The sequence below is a fragment of the Ceratotherium simum genome, chromosome 7, assembly GCF_057802395.1.
Source record: "Ceratotherium simum simum isolate JZ-2026a chromosome 7, ASM5780239v1, whole genome shotgun sequence".
NCBI lineage: Eukaryota > Metazoa > Chordata > Mammalia > Perissodactyla > Rhinocerotidae > Ceratotherium > Ceratotherium simum.
The window spans coordinates 54,047,612-54,067,114 of NC_141906.1; the positions used below are offsets into that span (position 1 = coordinate 54,047,612).

Sequence of the window (19,503 nt, forward strand, 5' to 3'; positions counted from 1 at the left end):
TCCTTATATTGAAGTCTTTGGGGGTTTTATATCTTCCTTGCTATTTTTACTGACTCCCACTCATGATGGCTGTTTTCTTATACATTTAAGATAAATTAAATATACGCTCACAATCAAAGATTACCAATTTGTAGAGAAATAAATCCAGGATTAACTGAGGAATCTCAGGTTCAAGGCCAAATCTCCTGACCACAATGCTGATATCAGCACTTGATTTAAGGAATTTTGCCTTTCAAGAAAGCTCACTGTTCACTGCTGCTCTGATAGCAGCCTACGACTTGTGCATGTTTGTGTTCCATGTGTACATACAGGGTTTGGGTTGGGGATTTCCCTTACTTCCTACAAACACAGAAATATATATTATGTTTTATGCACATCTAGTTATTTTGTAATAGGAGTACTGCCAAGGTTACCTATTCCACTATATTGTCAGAGGCAGAATTTCAAAAACATTTTTCAAAACCTCATAATATTCAGAAAAAGAAACCCAGTTAAGTGATAATAAGCTTATTTAATAGCAAAATTTTCATGCTTTGGGGAAACTTCACCCCATAAAATCTTGGGTGATTTGAAAAAGGACAAATTCCCCCCATATTTAATAAAATTATAGATAATCCAAATCAGAAAGAGGGTCAACATTAAGATAAAAATAAAATTCAAACAAATTCCTTTGTCCTTTAGTTTTAATATAAAATTATTGCATCATGTTGTTATTTACAAAACAAACCAGAAAGGTAGTTTTTCTCATATACTTTCTCATAAAACAGTACATTACTCTCCTGACATCTTAACAAGCATAACATATAGACCCACCATATTCTTGATAAACTATATCAAGAATAGCATCATGTATATAATAGGTGTTTGATAAGAATTTGCTGAATTAACTACACTATTTCCCAATTTAACTGATAACATCTTATCATTGGCTCCTAGGTAGAAAAATGAACTTTTTAATCTCATATTTTTCTTCTTGGATGAATACACAGTAATGGTTTTCTTGATTGAAATTAGGTTTAGTTCCTAACTCTGGTTTTCACAGTGAATCTAAAGCAGCTGAAACAGTAGGTTTCCCAAACTGGCTATATCTTAGAATCATCTGGGAAATTTTTTTAAAAATTTTATTCCTAGGCCATACTCCTAGAAATTCCGATTTATTTGGACTCTCGTGATTCTTAGGGAACCTATAATTTTTAGAATCATTCAGATGATTCTGATATATAGCCAGCTTTGCAAACCATTGATTAAAACATTTTTTAATCCCCATTAGCTGGTGTACATATTTAGACAAAGGGCTGCTAATATTTTCTCTATTTACATCACTTAATGTGCAACACTCTCCCTTTAGTAATATTTCTCACTGTAATTTTCTAGTGAAGGGATATCAGACTCTTGCATGTAAGGAGAATGAAGATAATTTCTAAGTGCCTCTGGGTTTAAGGAGGATTGTAATACAATTTGAAAATAATTGATCTAATTTCTAGAAGACAGATTACAATGAAAATCAACTAAATATCTTTGGCTGTAAGTTTTGCCCAGGCACAACTTGGTCCAAATCAAAGTTACATGATCAATAATATGCAACTTTTAGACCATTTTCACTTACCCTTTCTTTTCTCACTTTCTTGATTTTAAGTTAGATTATTTCATTTAAGTATTTAAGACTTTCCTGGATGTAATGAGCTTCGGTCTAAGGAAGTTCAGTTTTCACAAATTCTTTAAACTTAAATTAAATAAAAATTCAAGTACCTTTCCTCATGCCATTTTAGTAAAATCAAAAAAAGATAAATCCCCATGGATGTTCTATCAACATGACGTAAAAAAAGAAATAGTTTATATTCAAATTTTCATGTTTGTAGGATTATTTTAAAATATTTAACAAGCACCATTTTATGGATCAAGCATATACCACACAGCTGTTAGAATTCATTAAGTGACCTAAGCTGCAAGAATATAAAACTCCAATATCGTAGTGTTTCTGAAAAGGCTAAGACGAAAACATGGTACCCTAAAGGCAAAGTTTAGCAATACCATATGAGGCCCAGAGAGAAAATAATTTTAAAGATAAGGCCAATCCACTGAATTCACTTTGTATAAGAGAGACATTGATTCATTCATCCAACAAACATTTATTGAGTCCCTATCAAATGCTAGTCACTGTTTACAGACTAGATCCCTGCCCTCAAGGAGCTGCCATTCCACTGGGGGGAAGAAGTACAGACAGTGTAGGTCAAAAGCAAACAAACAAGAGCTCAAGTACACAGCCAAATATGAGCTCAAGTACTGGCTCAGATGCTTGAGAGCCACAGTCTTAGGCAAGCTACTTTATCTATCTGAATTTCTGTTTCTTCATTTACAAGTGGAAATAATATAACCTACCACACACAAGTTTGCTATAAGGATCAAATAAGCTAATATAAATAATGCAAAAGACAGTCATGGTTTTATCTGTTTTAAAGTCAGCTAGGAATAAAGTTCAAACCAACCTCAAATTCTCGACGGATCGTAAAGGACGTCGTTTGCCTTGTAATCTTTCATGTCTCATTTTCTCTCTCATTTACCCTAACTGTAGCACACCAAGCACCATATTTCATTGATTCTAGGACACATATTTCTCCCCTTTTAACCTCTCTGGAATAGAATATGTCTTCTCGTCTAAGCCTTCTTGCAATTGCTGCCAGTCAGGTGTCAGTCATTATCATGACCTAGTTTTCACTGCCAGTGCATGTATAAGCATTAAAAGCAATGGCATCCAGGGACCAGCCTGGTGGCGCAGCGATTTTGTGTGCTCCGCTTCGGTGGCCCGGGGTTTGCAGGTTCAGATCCCGGACGTGGACCAATGCACCGCTTGTCAAGCCATGCTGTGGTGGCGTCCCATATAAAGTAGAGGAAGACGGGCACAGATGTTAGCCCAGAGCCAATCTTCCTCAGCAAAAAGAGGAGGATTGGCAATGGATGTTAGCTCAGGGCTAATCTTCCTCACACACAGACACAAAAAAGCAATGGCATCCAAAGTTTCAGAATGGAAGACAGTGGCTCAAAAGTAAATCCTGGAAACCACAGCAAAGCATTCTTTTCAAGCCTAAGAAACAAACGTGTGTGTGTGTGCGTGTGTTTTGGGGAGGAGAGGGCATACATGAGGAACAGTGGTAAATCAGGTTTGTTTAGCCACATTCAAAAACTGGTAGTCAAAATAGGCTAGCTCTATATAATTGCAAAGTCAGTTTACTTGCCTAGCACCAAAAGATTTTGGTCTATCATGGATTCTTTAAAGAAATGCTGCATCACCAATGTTCTTTTTTTCACGGAGGACAATATTGTGTGGAAAAACGTGGGGCATTGAAAATTCTGAGTTGAAAAGTGACTCAGAAAACTTCATCTCTGAGTGTGAAGGAGCTTTAGGAATACACTTGTTGAATTTATTTTGTTTAGATCTTTTTTCATATGTGCATAACAGTTATATATGACCCAAATCTATGTCTAATTAAGTAAAAAGAGCTGTTTCAATAGGTATAAAATAAAAATCTAAGGTATACTGTAATTGATAGTACTTTTTTTTGCTTGTTTTTTGAAGGTATATAAAATATGGGTGCAAGTTACAGTTGATAGAACCTTAGACTCGATGAAATGTGGTGTTCATGGTTCCCAGATACGAAGCTTGGCACAGCAAAGGAGGTTAAACAAATATTTGTTGAAAGAAATCAACGCATCCTTCAAGATGGAATACAGCGGGTGGCCCTGAATGCCCTTCCAAGAAAAGGGGTCTTAACAGAAAACATTTTCCTGCATAGTAGGATTCTCACACTGCCCAGGGATCAGCTTTTCAGAGCCATCACTGTCACCCTTCAATCTATTCAATGCCAAATTCTGTTTCAAGGAGCTTAACATAGTAACAATAAAAAATGAGTTTTATCTATATCAGTTTAACTGCCTAAAAAATTTTTTAAAGAGTTTTAGAAGTCATGTCACTTCATCATTTCCAATTCTTATTATAACTCTCAAGATAATTTTGTTAGTAATTCCCACGGAGAGAACTCTTCCAAGTTTGTGCGAGGGTTTTGTGCTGGCTCACTACATGCCAGGACAAAATGCTCTTTGTGCACTAAACCAGAGCTGCTGCAATTGAAACATGAAATCTCCCCTGAATAGGCAATCGATCTTACCATGACTATCCACACTGTAATTGATTTCTGGCAATATACACTTTTAGATGAACACCATGTAAAATGCTTTAAAAATTATGCATATCCTACAATGAAATCTCCAGTTTCACACTACCATTTGAGTCAGGTCAGGTTTTCTGATACAACCAGCATTATAGCATGGAAGCAATTTCATCCACAGGATAGAGAGAAATGAAGAGTAAAAGAAAGCTTCACCTTTCGGAATCTTTAAAGGGTCATCATCAGTTTGTAGACCATTTGGTAAAATTAGTAAGTAATCTACTGATTACTTAGTTTGGTACATTCATAATCTTCCTTTGGCGACAAAGATTGGCAGTTTCCCAAACCTAATTTCATTGTTTATCGAGATAAGAGAGAAAAGAGAATCTTCTGCACCTGCCTTTCTTTCTTCCCATTTCTGTCAACTACTAGCTGTGTAATCTTTGGCAAGTCACTTAACCTCTCTTTGCTGTGGCATTTTTTTTCTTTCTTAACAGTAAAATGAGGATTATAAAAGTGCATACCCCATAGGTTTGTTTGAAGTAATAAATGAGTTAATACCTATAAAGCATATTTATAATACCTATAAATACCTATAGAGTAGGTCCTAGCACATAGAAGTCCCTAATAAATCTAGCTATTATTTTTATTACTACTGGACATACTCACATCAGAGAAGAATGAATAAATAGGTTAATGAATTAGTGAAAGAAGAAGAGGAATATAAAGCTTGGCCTTCAAAGGTGGTTAAGATTTCAATGGAAAGAGAAGATGGAGGTTAAACACACTTATTACTGCTATTCATAAACCTTCTTCCTGTCTTCTCCCCTCACCCAGAGTATAACTTAGATATAATGAGCACAGCACAAGAATTTTGCTTCAGTAGATCAGAGCCAACCTGTGGCTTCTCAAGTAACTATGAAAAGAAAAGAGAAGGAATGATGAGTGTGCTCTTCAAGAGCACATCCCACCATGCATCCAGCTGTGCCAGGCACAAGCATGATTATATGGGATGCTGAAAGAGTAGGGGACTTTCTGCCAGCCCTTCTGTCCATGCATTCCAGCCTGCACTACCTAAGATGCATTGGTTTTTGTCCACTTGACAACTTACCAGCTGTGTAATTTTCTGAACATTGCTTACATTTGTACGACAGCTAGAAAAAGACCTGCTACAGCTACAGTGTAAGTATTCAAAAAATGTTAGTCCCCCCAAATATATGTAAATATTTTAGATTAGTCCTCTACAGAAACAGCAACTTGCATTGAAGTGTAAATAACTCTAGCTAACATCATTTCTCCTCTCTGTCCTGGCTGAGTACCTGAATTAGGTAGAGAACAGTTATGTCGCAATCATATATGTCGTTTGGGTATCTGTGAGACTCATTTCTATATGCTGCTCCAAACAGACATTCTATAAGAAACGTGATGCAATCAATTCCAATGGCTTAAGAGTCTTGAACAGCATACCAAATTTTAGATGCCAAAGTTTAATTGAAATTTGGCATATAGATGAGAACTTCTGCATGTACTGAAAGTAAGCAGAAGATTCTTAAACAAAGAGCAATCACAGATGGTAATTTTATCCAACTGGATCCAATTATATTTAGCATTTTTTATGAAAGAGGGAGAAAAACAAGAACGGACTCAAGAAAATGTTTTCCTTTTATAATTTACTCTCTAAGAGGCAAAGATGAATTGGCTTATGAAGTTACTTCTTATAACTCTAGGAACATAACTGTCTAGAGGAAAAAAATATACAATGTCCTCCTAGAGGTAAACAAATGTAGGTATTTCAGCACATCTGGCAAAAACTCCACAACCTACAATGTTGACTCCCTAAAAAAAGATGTTTCATGATAATAATTTGTTATCAGCTGATGTTGATTACTTCAAGCCAGAGGAGGTTTGGAAACAAAATAGGTGATTTCTGTCATGCAGAACACAGACCCCCAAAGTGGTCAATTAAAAGAGACCTACCATTAGTCCAAGTGGCTGGAGGAGATGTTGATTCCTAACTGAAGAAGGGGAAGCAGATCGAAAGGTGATTTTTATACTTGCTTTTCTCCTGGGAGTAGCTTGTAACTGCAAACCCTTAACCAAGGGCCAAGTCTTTGCTTTATGGCTATAGACGCTAATTCAAAGAACATAATAGATACTAGGATTCTCTCTGAATTCTAAACCACTATGTATGTATAAGAAATCAGGATATCACACCTGCTCACTTTGATTGATTTTATTTATCATTTGATAAGTATGTTCTTATAAGGAAATGAGTCCCCTGATTTTATGTGGAAATCCCTTATACTGCTGCCAGATAGTCATGTTCTGATGTGATGCCCCTTTGGAGTCAGAGAGTGAACTTACTCTGTGGATAAGTGGTGGGGTCTTTGCTTTAAGGAGTGGAAATACCTAATGTCAATGATCTAGGGAAGAAGGAGATCCTAGAAAAAGAAACAGAGTTTGAAAGGCATATCTTACACTGGATAAAGTCGGAGTAGGGGGCTCCTTCATCTGTCTAGGCCAGGACTGACTATTAAGGGACAACACTGTTTGAGGCTGGTCTGAGAAGCGGAGGGAAGAATGCTCTCTGCCATCCCAAGGATGAACCTTGGGGCTAGGCAGGGGTCAGTTGTTAGGAGACTCCATGAAGGAGCTAGAAGAGCAGTTATAGCCAGCCAGGAGTTTCTCTCTGTATTCATTCTCTTCCGTTATCCCTGAGCATTTGACAGGTGCTGATAAAGGTGTAACTTCATCTCAGAGGGAACTTGAAGAAGAACCTGGGGCTAGAGAGCTAAAAGGAGAGCAGCCTGGTAGTGACAGTAGTGATTAGTGACAGGTTCCCAGAAGAAGGGGAATCTCCGTGGACAGGCAGCTGGAATATAAGATATGGGTGTCTGCTTCGATGTGGACATTCACTCTTCTAACTTAGAGGACTGAGGTGCTATTTTATGAAAGGGGCTGGAATCAGTTTACCCTTTGTTAGAATAAACATTGAGGAAATGATCTTGTCTTTGTTGAGGAACAAATTAATTAGTGCTTTTTCTTTGCTAGACACTATGCTAAGTGTAGAGGGACGAAGTATAGCTCCCCCTCTAGAGGCTTATAGTCTGGTAAAGGGAAAGAGATACGTGAACAAAAAAGTGTAAAAGACCATAACAGATGTTTAACTAGACCTATTTATCAGACATATGGAGGTAAAAATGAGGGAGAGATAACAAGCATATAAAAATTTAATATGACTTACAGGCCTTCAATCTTAAACTTCTTCAAGAGTGTAGGGTGCCCTATCAGCAATTAATGTCACAATTTCTAGCCTGCAGTCGGAATTTTTCATTCCCTTATTTATACATAAATGTGTTCCAGATACATTTTATTTTGCCTAGAGAAAAGAAGGCTGTGTTTGGGGGATTTTATTTATCTGTGGTCTCCGACATTAGGTTGCCTCTCTTAAATCAGGATTCAACATCTGGGTCCTAGGGTTCACAGATGGGTTTCATCCAAAACCATCCTGAACTCAGTAAAAATTTTAAAGGATCCATGACCCCAAAAAAAGTCATTTTTGTCCTGGGTCCTAGGGTTCACAGATGGGTTTCATCCAAAACCATCCTGAACTCAGTAAAAATTTTAAAGGACCCATGACCCAAAAAATGTCATTTTTGTTTTTGTCACATGAAATAAAGGATAAAATTAAGAATCTCTCTGGGTTTCTCCAAGACGGTGATTTAATGATAAATCACCCTTTAAACAGGAATCCCTTTTTGTTCATATCCATGTCTAAAGAGTTCCTATCAGCAATGGAGCACCAACTTTTTATAACACATTACATTAATAACTAGAGAGTGAACAATGCCTTTATGTAAAAGAAGAACCATAGTTTTTCAAAGCTATACATTATATCATCTAGGTATTAAGAGACATTTTGAGTGCATGTAGTTTTAAATTTAAATCTTATTCAAATTTCTTATATTTTGGTTCATTTTTAATATTTCCTCTTATCCTTAGTGTTCTGCAATTTCAATATGATATGTTTAAATTGGTTTATTTTTCTGTATTACACTGATATTGTTGTACTTCATAAACACCAGACTTCACCATTTCTGGAAAATCATCACCCATTATCTCAAATGTTGCCTCTCCCCATTCTCTGTATTTTCTCCCTCTGGAACTCCTATCTTATTGTTCCATGACTCAATAAGGTTTATATTTTCTATTTCTTTATGTCTCTGCATTCTGAGTGTTATCATCAATTATACTACGGCTAATCTGCATTTTAACCCTTCCCTTGAGTTTTTTATTACAAAATCATATTTTCATTTATAGATTTTCTATTTGTTTTTTTTAAATGTCATTCCTTTCTTAGGGTTTGATTTCTTCTGATATATTGTTAATATTTTATACATACTCATTTTATTTTCTCTTTCATGTTGTTATATTATCTCCAGTTCTTAAGGATCCAATACTGCTGTTATGACTTACGCTGATTCTCCCTCATGGATTGTATCATCTGCTGACTCTCATTCTTGGTTGATTGTTTCCTTGTGTGTTTTGTTATGCATTATAGTGAGCATTTCTTTGGCAGGGCTTGCTGTTTTCTTGAAAATCCTTGGCAGTCTAGGTGGTTGATACTATACTTTCAGAACAGATTTGAGTTTTACTCTTGTAGGAGCCCCAGGGGTATTTTTCAGCTTGATGATTTCTAGGTCAGCTAGGTAGTGTAAGAAACAAAAGCAAAAACAAAAACTCACATGACATGCAGGCTCAAAGAATGAAATTCTTAGGGGAAGATTTCTTTTCCTCTTACTAATAAAGTTTCTTGTTCTCACTCTGTGCTGGTGGCATATTTTTCTAGCCTAATTTTTCATTAAAATAAGGGTCCTGGTTTTATGCAGGGGCAGGGATGTCAGTTCCAACTCTCTGCCTCATCTGGGGCCAAGGTCTTAGCTTCTCTCTGCCTCTTATGGACATTAGACTCCAACTTCCTTGGTCACTCAGATCCATAATACCTGGGGCAGCCACAGCATCAGTTCACAAGTCTATACTCTGGCTTTTAACTTCTCTACTTTTGGCACATTTTATCTGGTTTTGCTAGATGTTTGTCATCATAAATTTTTTAGATTATCTTAGTCTACTATATTGCCACAGCTTTAGTTTACAGTTTATTATTTCATTATTCATAATTATGTAATCAATTAGGCCTCCCAAGCAGAAAGTTTGGTTGGACTGTGTATCAGATCTTGAGAATCAGAAACCTTTGACATTATTTTTTTATGTCCTGACTTCTTCCCCATGTTCAGAAGTGATAAACTAGAGACGTATTTTTAAGTTCTAAATGAAGAAACTCTGATATACCTCCTGGCATCCTGGCAGAACATGGACCATTTCTTGCTAATCACCATTACAAATTGATCACAATTGAGCATATCAATTGATTTCCAATTAAAAGTTGGAAAAAGAGGGAATTTGAGTCTTTTTCTTCTAAATACTATTTCAAAATGTTACTGCTTACACTATTAAGGTCTGAGAATACGTACCTGTTCTCAAACAAGATATTTTGCCACAATTTTCAGTAGTAAAAGCCTCATAAATATATGTAAAAATCTTTCTACATAAATGAACTACAAAACTGAATTTTTTAGCAAGAGTCATAGAATTTATCCCACAGAAATGACAATTTGCAAAAATTTGTGATCTTATAAAGGGGAACAATCTCAGTGATTTGAGAAAATAGCAATACTCATATCTAAAGTGTACTAGTAATTTCCACTTTAACAAAAAATTTCCCACTCTGGGAAAATATATGAAATTGTTTAAATCACAAGTCAAAAACATATGGAAGGGCTTATTTGTACTCTGTACCAGCGGGAAGTATTTTCTTCAGCTCTTTCTCAGACATCATAGGTGTGAAGTACTGTTGTTTATTGGTTAAAATTTTTCAGTTACTTGATTATTCAACTGGAAAAAATAAAAACCTTGCCAGAATAAATAGTGATGAAAAGTAACTATAGAACCTTTTGGAAATAGATTCAGACAAGACCAAACTCGTATTCTGGAACATGGCTCACTCTTAAATTTATTATAGTACCTCTGACACGACACAGCGGGTGCTCATTACGAATTGAAGCACATTAAAATATTTCTGTTCATCTCTCTGCTGCTCAGGTCTGTCCAGAAAGAGTGGTCTGAGATCCCCGAACTAAGCGAAAAAATACATATTCTCTAAATAATAGATAATGTAAAGAACTAGACAAATCAATAAGGTAGTAAATCATATTTGGAGAAAGCATTGTAGAAACTTTTCGGGACAACTTGGAATTATTTATTTAGTGTCTCTCACTACTAATATATAACCACAAGTTTACAAAATCAAATTATTTGTCCCACAGACACAGTTACAAGTGGTTATAGAATGATCAGATGATAAAAATAAGAAAGAAGAGATTTTGTGTGTGGGAGGGTCTAATTTTTAAAAAGCAGCTCGGCTTTTTCACGTCGCTAAACTTAGCGGCAGGTAGCATCAACAAACATACAACCCTCAGGCTTAGTAGATCTCAAGTCTAAGCCAATAACAAAGTCCTTCTATGTTTTAAACGTACACCCTCAAACCAAATTTGAAAACAGCCTTATTCAGAATATCCAGGATTGACTTATTTATTTATTTTTGAGGGAGATTAGCCCTGAGCTGACATCTGTCACCAATCCTCTTTTTGGCTGAGGAAGACTGGCCCTGGGCTAACACCCGTGCCCGTCTTCCTCCACTTTACATGTGGGACGCCGCCACAGCATGGCTTCATAAGCAGCGCAGAGGTCCGCGCCTGGATCCGAACCTGCTGAACCCCAGGCTGCAGAAGCGGAGCCCACAAACTTACGCGCTGTGCCACCAGGTGAGTCCCTGACATTTTTCTTTCTATATTTTTTTCTTGGCATATATCTCTTTGCTACTCAGAGTGTGGTCCATGGACTAGCAGCCTCCACATCATCTCAGACATTGCTAGAAACCCAGAATCTTGGGCTGCACCTAGGTCCTACTGAAGCCGAATCTGCATTTTAACAAGATCGCCAGGTAATTCATATGCCCATTAAAGTTTGAGAAGCTTTGAACTACAAGACATAGAAATGTTTCCTAATTTAAGGTCAAGTACAAGATTTCTTTGGGGGGTGATTAAAATTTCATGGAATTAGATAGTGGTAATGGTTTTACAATTTTGTGGATATATTAAACACCACTGAACTGTGCAACTTAAATGGGTGAATTTTATGGTATGTGAAATATATCTTAATTTTTTAAAAAGGGAAAAAAGATAAGCAATAGTAAATGCTGTCAAATTGTACAGCACATAGATTAATGGAACGGGTTCCAACTTGTTTCTTTTCCTCTTGGGGGGAAATTAGACGCACCAGATCTTGGGGCTCACCTCTTGCTGCGAAAGAGGACCACAGCAGGCCTTGATTCTGGGCAGCCCTGACCAACGATCAGAAGGCGCACCCCACGAACGTCTGCCAGGACCCCGTGGGGGCGGAAACCCCCCCCCCCCACCTCTAGAGCTGCTTACAGAACTGCTACTGAGAACTGCTTTCCTCGGGAAACCGCAGGCAGATGGATGTGACGTGTCAGGAAACCAGACTACCTAATCAAGTAAAGGGGCAAAGAGGCAGAAATGCTATCTGCCAGCTGCACGTGTGGTCCCAGGCGTGTGGGGGAGGGGAGACTTCTCCCCCATTCCGCCCTCTGCCCGCCCCCACCCCCAAACTCGAGATTCTTAAATAAAATCTCTGTCGTTACTCCGAGTCGACTACAAATGACCTCGACCCCGTCGCTTCTACAGTTCACAGTCTCTCAGCCTGCGCCCTTAACAGGCTCGTCTCCGCTGGATGCCCTTGGTAAAAAGCTTCGCGCGGGTGGGGAAACCTAGAAGTTCTATTTCCCTGACTTGCCGCGGTGACCCAGAGGCGGGGGAGAGGATGTTCCGGAGGCAAATCCACTCCCTCCCACACACATCTTCGAACTTTCCCGCTGTCTGGTAGCCGGAGGACCTGTGCGCGCCACCTGAAGGGCTAAGGCAGGCAAAGCATATAGATGGCCGGGCGCGCGGGTCCCCGAGTTCCCTGGGCGCACCGAGGCAGCGCCAAGGACCCTTAGAGGTGTAGTCATCTCTCCCATGTAGGCTGAGTCATGGGGGCGCAAATTTGAATCAGTCCCCTATCCAGAGCATGCGTTTGGCGCAGCAACACTGGGTCTCTTTGAAGGCGCAAGTGACGTCCAGACTAAAGAAACTGACCAGGCACCTGATCACCTGTAGTGATGTTGGTACCCCGCGGTCTCACTCTGGTGGACAAACATACCTGTATCTGCTCACCAGGAGCAAAGCTAGACCCGCGCGCGCCCCTCCGCTCACTCGGGTCCCAGCCCAGGCTCGCGCGGCCCTTGGAGGGACACACGCGTGTTCAGGCGCGCGCGCGGACCTGGCTCGTACCCTTCTGCAAGCGCACAGCCTCCAACCGCGCAGCCTGCGCCCAGCCCGGCCGCGGCGCCCGCACTTACAAGCAGGGGTAGTAGCCGTAGGGAGGCAGCGGGGGCTGCGGGCAGCCGTCGTCTCCCAGCTCCGAGTCCATGAGCAGATAGTCCTGGCTCTCGTTGCGTCGCGCGCCGCCTCCGGCCGCTACCCGGGGAGAGCCGCCCCTCCGGGGCCCGAACGCCGGGCTCTGGTTCATGGCGGGAACCCCCGACTGGCCAAGGTCCCGCTCCTGGGAGAGGCGCTTTGGCAGTTCCAGTGGGGACCCGGTGCGGAGGGGTCCGCGTCACCCGCTGGACTGGCCCGGGGCAGGCTGGTCCCCGAAGGACGAGGGTGAGACAGGGGGTGCGGACGCCCGCCTGTGTGAGCTCCGCGAGCGGCTCCCACGCTGGCCTGGGGAGAAGTCACCACTTGGTGGAGGGGTGGGGGGATCACAAAGGGGACCTTGACCTGAGCGTGTTGGGCCGAGGGGACCCCGCGAGGAGGCGGCCGAGGCTTCCTGGCCGAGCAAGCGCAGGCGGGGCGGCGGTGGCAGCGGAGCCTGAGAGCGGAGAGCAAGGGAGACCGAGCTGAAGAGTTACTATGTCAACCGACACTCTCTGGCCCTCCGCTCCCGCCTTCTCCCCCGCATCCTCGTCATGATCCCCACCTTTAAAGGGATCGGAACGACGTTCTAGAAAGCAGCAGTCAAAGGCTGTCCTGTAGCCACAACTTTCCGGGCCGGGATGAACCTAAACTAGGCGGAGTCACACACGCACTTTCTTTTTTTTTTTTTTTGCCCTAAGGGTCTGCTTATTTAGAAGTCATACAAATACACAAATTAAGAACTTTCTAGGAAGCTTCCCTTAAGTAATTGAAGAACCAAGGAAACCTGTTTTTTAAAAGAGAGACGAGTCTCTCCTTTCTCCAGACTGCCTTCATTTTCCTAGGGCATTTTCTCTCCCATTCCCAGCCCCCAAAGTTATTACAACGCTTCGCTTTAAAATGAACAGCGTTCTATGTTCCCAATGCCAGATGTTCCCAATTCCTGAGCGAACCAACAAAAATAGGCAAGCGTTTTCCGATGATACCGATAGAGGCCAACAACCTGCTTACTTCAGAGAAAAACTTTCGTTCCATCACTGCACGTACCAAAATTATTTCTCTGCCAGATGTTTCCCACATTTTGGAACTGTGTTTAATTTTGACTGTTTTAAATTCTGATTTAATCTTCATATACATGAGAAGTAAAAACTTCTCAAAAAGGATGAATCAGTATCTGTAGTAGTTCAAGCAGTAGTCAATTAGGAATCCATTCATTCATTCAACAAATATTTAATCAATGCCAACTGTGTGCCAAGCACCATTTTAGGATTCAGAGGCAAACTAGCCACATAAGGCTCCCATGTGCCTTCACAGAGCTTTCATGGAAGAGAGGGAGACAGAGATTAAACAAGCGAATGTGAAAGTATCAGAGAGAAAGGCTACAGTGAAAATAAGACAGATTGATGTGATAGTAACTGGCAGACTGACTACTTAAGATTAGGTGGTTTCGAGAGGCATTTCCAAGGAGGTGCTAGTTAAATGGACATGGAGAGGGCAAGGAGCCAGACATGAAAAGACAAGAAGCCCATTGCAGCTGGACTGAAGAACGCCAGATTGTCTGAAATTCTATCAGTAAAGGTACCTTTGCTTCCCATGAACAGGTAGACAATGAAATGGATGTTGGAGGTGTGAGCAAAAGCAATCAACTTGATAGAGGGGAAAAGAGGTCACAAATTTAGAGCTTTCGACTTTGCCAGTATACCAAGAAATAAAGCTCAGAGAGAACACAAACCACTGTATCCTGAGGGCCTAGGTCTGTATTTCGTACAGGTATGTGGAATGAATGAATAGATGGATAGATGAAGTCCAGAAAAAAAGTAAGAAAACATTCTTGGCCACTAAAAGAAAATTTACCTTGAAAAACCAACCACGATCATTCTGAAGTATGTTATTCCTGATGTAAGAATCTCCTTTTTTGGTCTCTCAATATATGGAACCATGATTTAAAATTCATATTATTTCCTAGTAATTATACATAGCAATAAGATTCTCTGCTTGAAATTTGTTTGTTTGTGGCAATTGTTATCTGTAAGAACTCAACAGCTCTGGTGCTTGAATGAATTAGTTAATAAATGTTTAATTTAAATAGTGTTAAGGTAATCTGTTTGAGAACGTCAAGTATAGGAAACACTTCAGTGGGGAAAGTAATATTCAAATGTTTTCAACCTGACTCAGATTCTGTAAGTTAAAGCAAAGTTGGAAAAGATTGGTGGTGTTAGTTGAAGTGTCAGTCTTTAACTTAAAAAACAAAAATTGAGACACAATTTATTTTGTTGTTGTTATAGTTAGTTGGGCTGTTTGTGTCTTTTCTCCTAACACTGTTTTTCATTCTCAGGTAGCAAATTTCACACTGAAAAAATTATTACTTATAATGTGACATCAATTTATCATTTTGCAAGATAAGACATGCTTTTCTCTATTATTTGAAATGTAGTTAGTACTGGACCAACAAATCCCAGGGACATTTCCCCAGGAGGGGGAAGGTGGTGTACAAAGGATTAGAAGACTGTGAAAGAGTTTATGATATGATGAAGTGGAAAGAGCATTAGGTTGGAAGTCTGAAAGCCTGGATTCTTGTTCTAACCATTCCTCTAACTGAAGCTGTGTGATTTCAGAGAGGACATTTAATCTCTCTGCCTCATTTATTAATCAGTAAGTGGATATATAATTACTGAGGACCCCTAAATCCCTAACTTTCTGCATTTTATGCTTATTATGCAGTTTTATCTCTTCAATTACATTAAAAAACCCGGTGAAATGAAGACAACTTCTCAACCAATTTTTTTTTTTTTTTGGTGAGGAAGATTGGCCCTGAACGAACATCTGTTGCCAATCTTCCTCTTTTTGCATGAGGAAGATTGTCCCTGAGCTAACATCCATGCCAGTCTTCCTCTATTTTGTATGTGGGATGCCTCCACAGCATGGCTTGATGAGCGGTGTATAGGTCCATGCCTGGAACCTGAACCTGTAAACCCCAGGCTGCCAAAGCAGAGTGCGCCAGCTCAACCACTATACCACTGGGCTGGCCCCTCAACCGATTATTTTTTAATCAAGTATGACAGTGTTGAGTAGATCTGGAGCAATAAAGAAAGGTGAGTTAAGAAAAAAAGCAAAAAATTGTTGGATGAGTGAGGAAATTATAGTTCTCACAGAGTCAAAAATTGCTAGGCAATTTTGTTATGTATGTTTGTATAGTATGTTTATGGTATTAAAATAAGAAAGAACACTCGGTTGTAACTCTGAGATGTGGAGATGAAGGTGGGCTGTGTATCTCTATGGGGGTGGGGGAGGAGATGCCGTTAAGAGAGGACTTTCGTCTCGCTATACATATCTGCACTGTTTGATTGATTGGTTTTACAAAACTGGTATAATTATTATAATGAAGTGTTTTGAAAAGTCAATTGGTGTAAGGTGAGTAAAGAAAAAGGTTTGCCCTCTTGAAGGTCTCTGGCTAGGAGTCTAAAGGGAAAGAAAATGAAATTGCTACTGCTATCAGAGACAAAAGATTGAGAAAACATTATTAGATGCTTAATGACTCAAAAAGAAACTATGAAGGCGTTACATGTAAGGCTTAGGGCAGCTGCAGTTCATGAGATGCTCTTGTTGATGGGAAAACCACTGACACAAGAGCTTTTCTGGGAAAAGCAGTTCCGAGTTAGTTGGCTGACAGCTACAAATAATAGTTTAGTCAGGAATTCATCTGGGTTAATTTAAAGCATGGAGACCCTGAGCCCTGACTCCTAACACATGTAGAATCCACAGGGAAAAAAACCAGAAACACTCTAGAAGCTTCAGAAGACCTAATCTTCTATGAAGGAAGGTCCTCTGTAAATTCTGGTTTGAGTGAAATAGATGTGGATGCTACTACATCTTTGACCCTTAATTTCTCAATTTTTAACATAAAGGTGCTGTAATAATTATATTTAATATCTCTGTTGCAGCTAAAACTTTATTATATTAAACATTAGAAACAGAAAAATTAAAATAGCAACCTATTTTAATTTTTGCTTTAATTTGAGCTTAACATAGATGTCCAAAATTCTAATATTAGCATATGGGTATTTTGTAAGCACTTGAGATTACCATGGTTTCACTTAAAACAAGTCATTTTGGACTAAATTAATTTCTCTTTTGATAGAATTATTAGAATGCTTTCAGTAAACTCTTGGCCAAAGGCATTGTGTAGTATATTTGTCAGCAAGATTGAAAAATAATGGACTGAACAACAGAGGAGTGATTCATAATTAGTCAAAAGACTATTGAGAAGACTGCTGATTTATGGATCCGTGTCCACCCAGGTTCAGTAAACGGAGACATATCAAGAATGGATGGAGCTGCTTTATAGGTACTTAGTTTCCTATCACTGGACATGTTCCAATGCAGCCTGGACCTTGATTTTCCACATATGCTGTAAAATGAATGAATGTATCTATGGTAAATTAAACGAATGCTAAGACCCTTTAAGAAAATGTCTGTAATTCAAAAATTAATTGTCATCTCCATGGATCCAAAATGCACAGTTGATAAAACTCAATATCTATTCCTGATTTATTTAAAAAGCTTAGTAAACTAAGAATAACAGACACATCTTGAACATGGCAAAGAAGACCTATTTCAGATAAAACCAACATGGAGAAATACCAGAGATGCTTCCATCAAGGTAAGGAATAAGATAAAGATGTTACTTTTATTACTTTTATTACTTTATTACTTTTATTACTATTATTCATTAGCTAAGAACTTTTACAGTAAGCCACATAAAATATGATAAATAAGAGGAAAAAATTTGAAAAAGAATATAAACCTATTAGTTTGCTGATGATATAATTGTCTACTGTAAAAAATTCAAGATATTTAACTGAAAATTATTAGATTGAGGAGTAAGAAATGTGTTTGGAATAGTGTTAGATTATAAAGGTAAGCATAGAAAATTCAATAGTTTTCATATATACTAGCAATATCCAGTCAAAATATTATAAAAACTACAAAATATAAAATAAATAGAAATATATTTAACCAAGAATTATAAAACCTATGTAAAAAACTTATAAAGCTTGACTAAGACCAAATTTAAAAATGAACAAAGGCCTGTATCAAATTATATAATACATTTTATTGATAGTTCGATGAGACTGGTATTAAATTTATAGATTAATTTGGGTAGAATGTAGTATTTTCAATATTGTCTTCTCCTCTAGGGACAGGTTTTCTCCACTATTTATTTTTTCTAAGAATAAATGTGACAAAAGCAAGAAAATTCATTTTTAAAAAGCAATGAGAGGAACTTGCTCTGTAAAATATTAGATGATTTAGTAAAACCACAATAAATAGATTGGTATTCACAAAATAGAAACATTAAAAGAATATAATAGAAAATTCAGTCAAAGACTTCAGGATATAAAAGATTTTATAGTATGATAAAGAACACATCTTAATTCAATGGGGGGAAATGAAGGAATATTGAATAAATGGAATTGGGTAAGACATTTCTGTCTCCACCTTTGCCAAAATAAATGGGATGCATTAAGAAGTCGAATGTAATTTTAAAAACCATAAAATCTACTAGAGAAAGATACAGGTGAACTTTAAAAAAGAAAATGTAATCTTCAGGTGGATAACACCATTCTAAGCATTCACCAAAAGCTGAAACAATGAAGGAAAAGATTTATAGAATTGACTAATAAAAGCAAAAACTTATATATGTCAATATATTGAGTTTAGAGAGTTGAACTAACCTTCCAAACCACTTTATCCCTGGGGGTATTCAAAGAGGAAGCAGCTGCAAGTTCAGCCTTTGCTGTGAGCTCATTGTTCCTTTGGCTGAACAGTCTTCTTGAAATTTAGAAAATTTCTTTTTATTTGATTCCAGTCAGCTTCATGTGCCAATGATTGCACACATTTTTTTCTAGTCACATTTCTTAGATTTGCCATATTTCATTACATGCTCACCCCCATGACTCTTACTCTCTCACTATCTCTTACAAGTGCGGACACCTGGCACATATCAGGCTGCTGTGGGAGCTCCACACCCTTAGCCATTTCCTTCACTTGAAAGGATTTGCTCCATGCCACCTAAATCCATCAGGATTTTAGCAGTAGCATCATGGCCACACCTGTGATTTGACCCTCGATGTAAGATTGAGATTTATAGGTCTTTGTGACTTAAATAATTTCACAATTTTATATTTTACTGCTTGGGGATGAAACACCGCAGCCTATTTAACCCTTACAGCTCTCTGAATTTGAGGACTCTATTCTCTTTCAATTTCACTTGTAAATTTTCTAATACTATTCAGAGTACATCTCTTTCTTGTATTGAATTGCCAATTATAGCCAACAACAACCCACATTGGCTATGGAAATTTATTTATTCAATCCTTCCTTACAATTAAAACCTCATTAGGTCATTGTCTTCCAAGTAATTGGAGATGACAGTTTTTGCCATTTTTTCTACCACATAACATGAACTGCCCTCTTTCCAGCATCTGATAACAGATTCCTTGTCAATCACCACCTGGCATCTGAGGAAATGCCACATATTTTAGTTTTGTTTGTTTGTCTTGTTTACAGAACCGTCCCGCTTCTAGTTACTAATTTCTGTGACAGAAATAAAGAGGATCATTTCTCTTGGAGGAGGTCATCGAGAGGATGTGACCATCAGCTGACCTGAGATCTGAATCCAGGCAAACAGAGGCTCCTCACCGCACTACCACCACTCCACCCCCACCCTCACCCCCTGCTGGTGC

At 38.7% G+C, this 19,503-nt stretch overlaps 1 protein-coding gene across 1 annotated transcript in view; it reads right to left on the minus strand.

Annotated features, from left to right (window-relative positions):
* TRPC6 (transient receptor potential cation channel subfamily C member 6) overlaps positions 1-12,993 on the minus strand; it is a 126,731-nt gene extending 113,738 nt beyond the window's left edge. Inside the window, exon 1 of the mRNA XM_004427410.3 lies at positions 12,703-12,993. Coding sequence (XP_004427467.1) covers positions 12,703-12,872 — 170 coding nt within the window. The 5' untranslated portion in view covers positions 12,873-12,993. The remainder of the gene's footprint in view (positions 1-12,702) is intronic.
* Between the last annotated feature and the right edge of the window lie 6,510 nt (positions 12,994-19,503).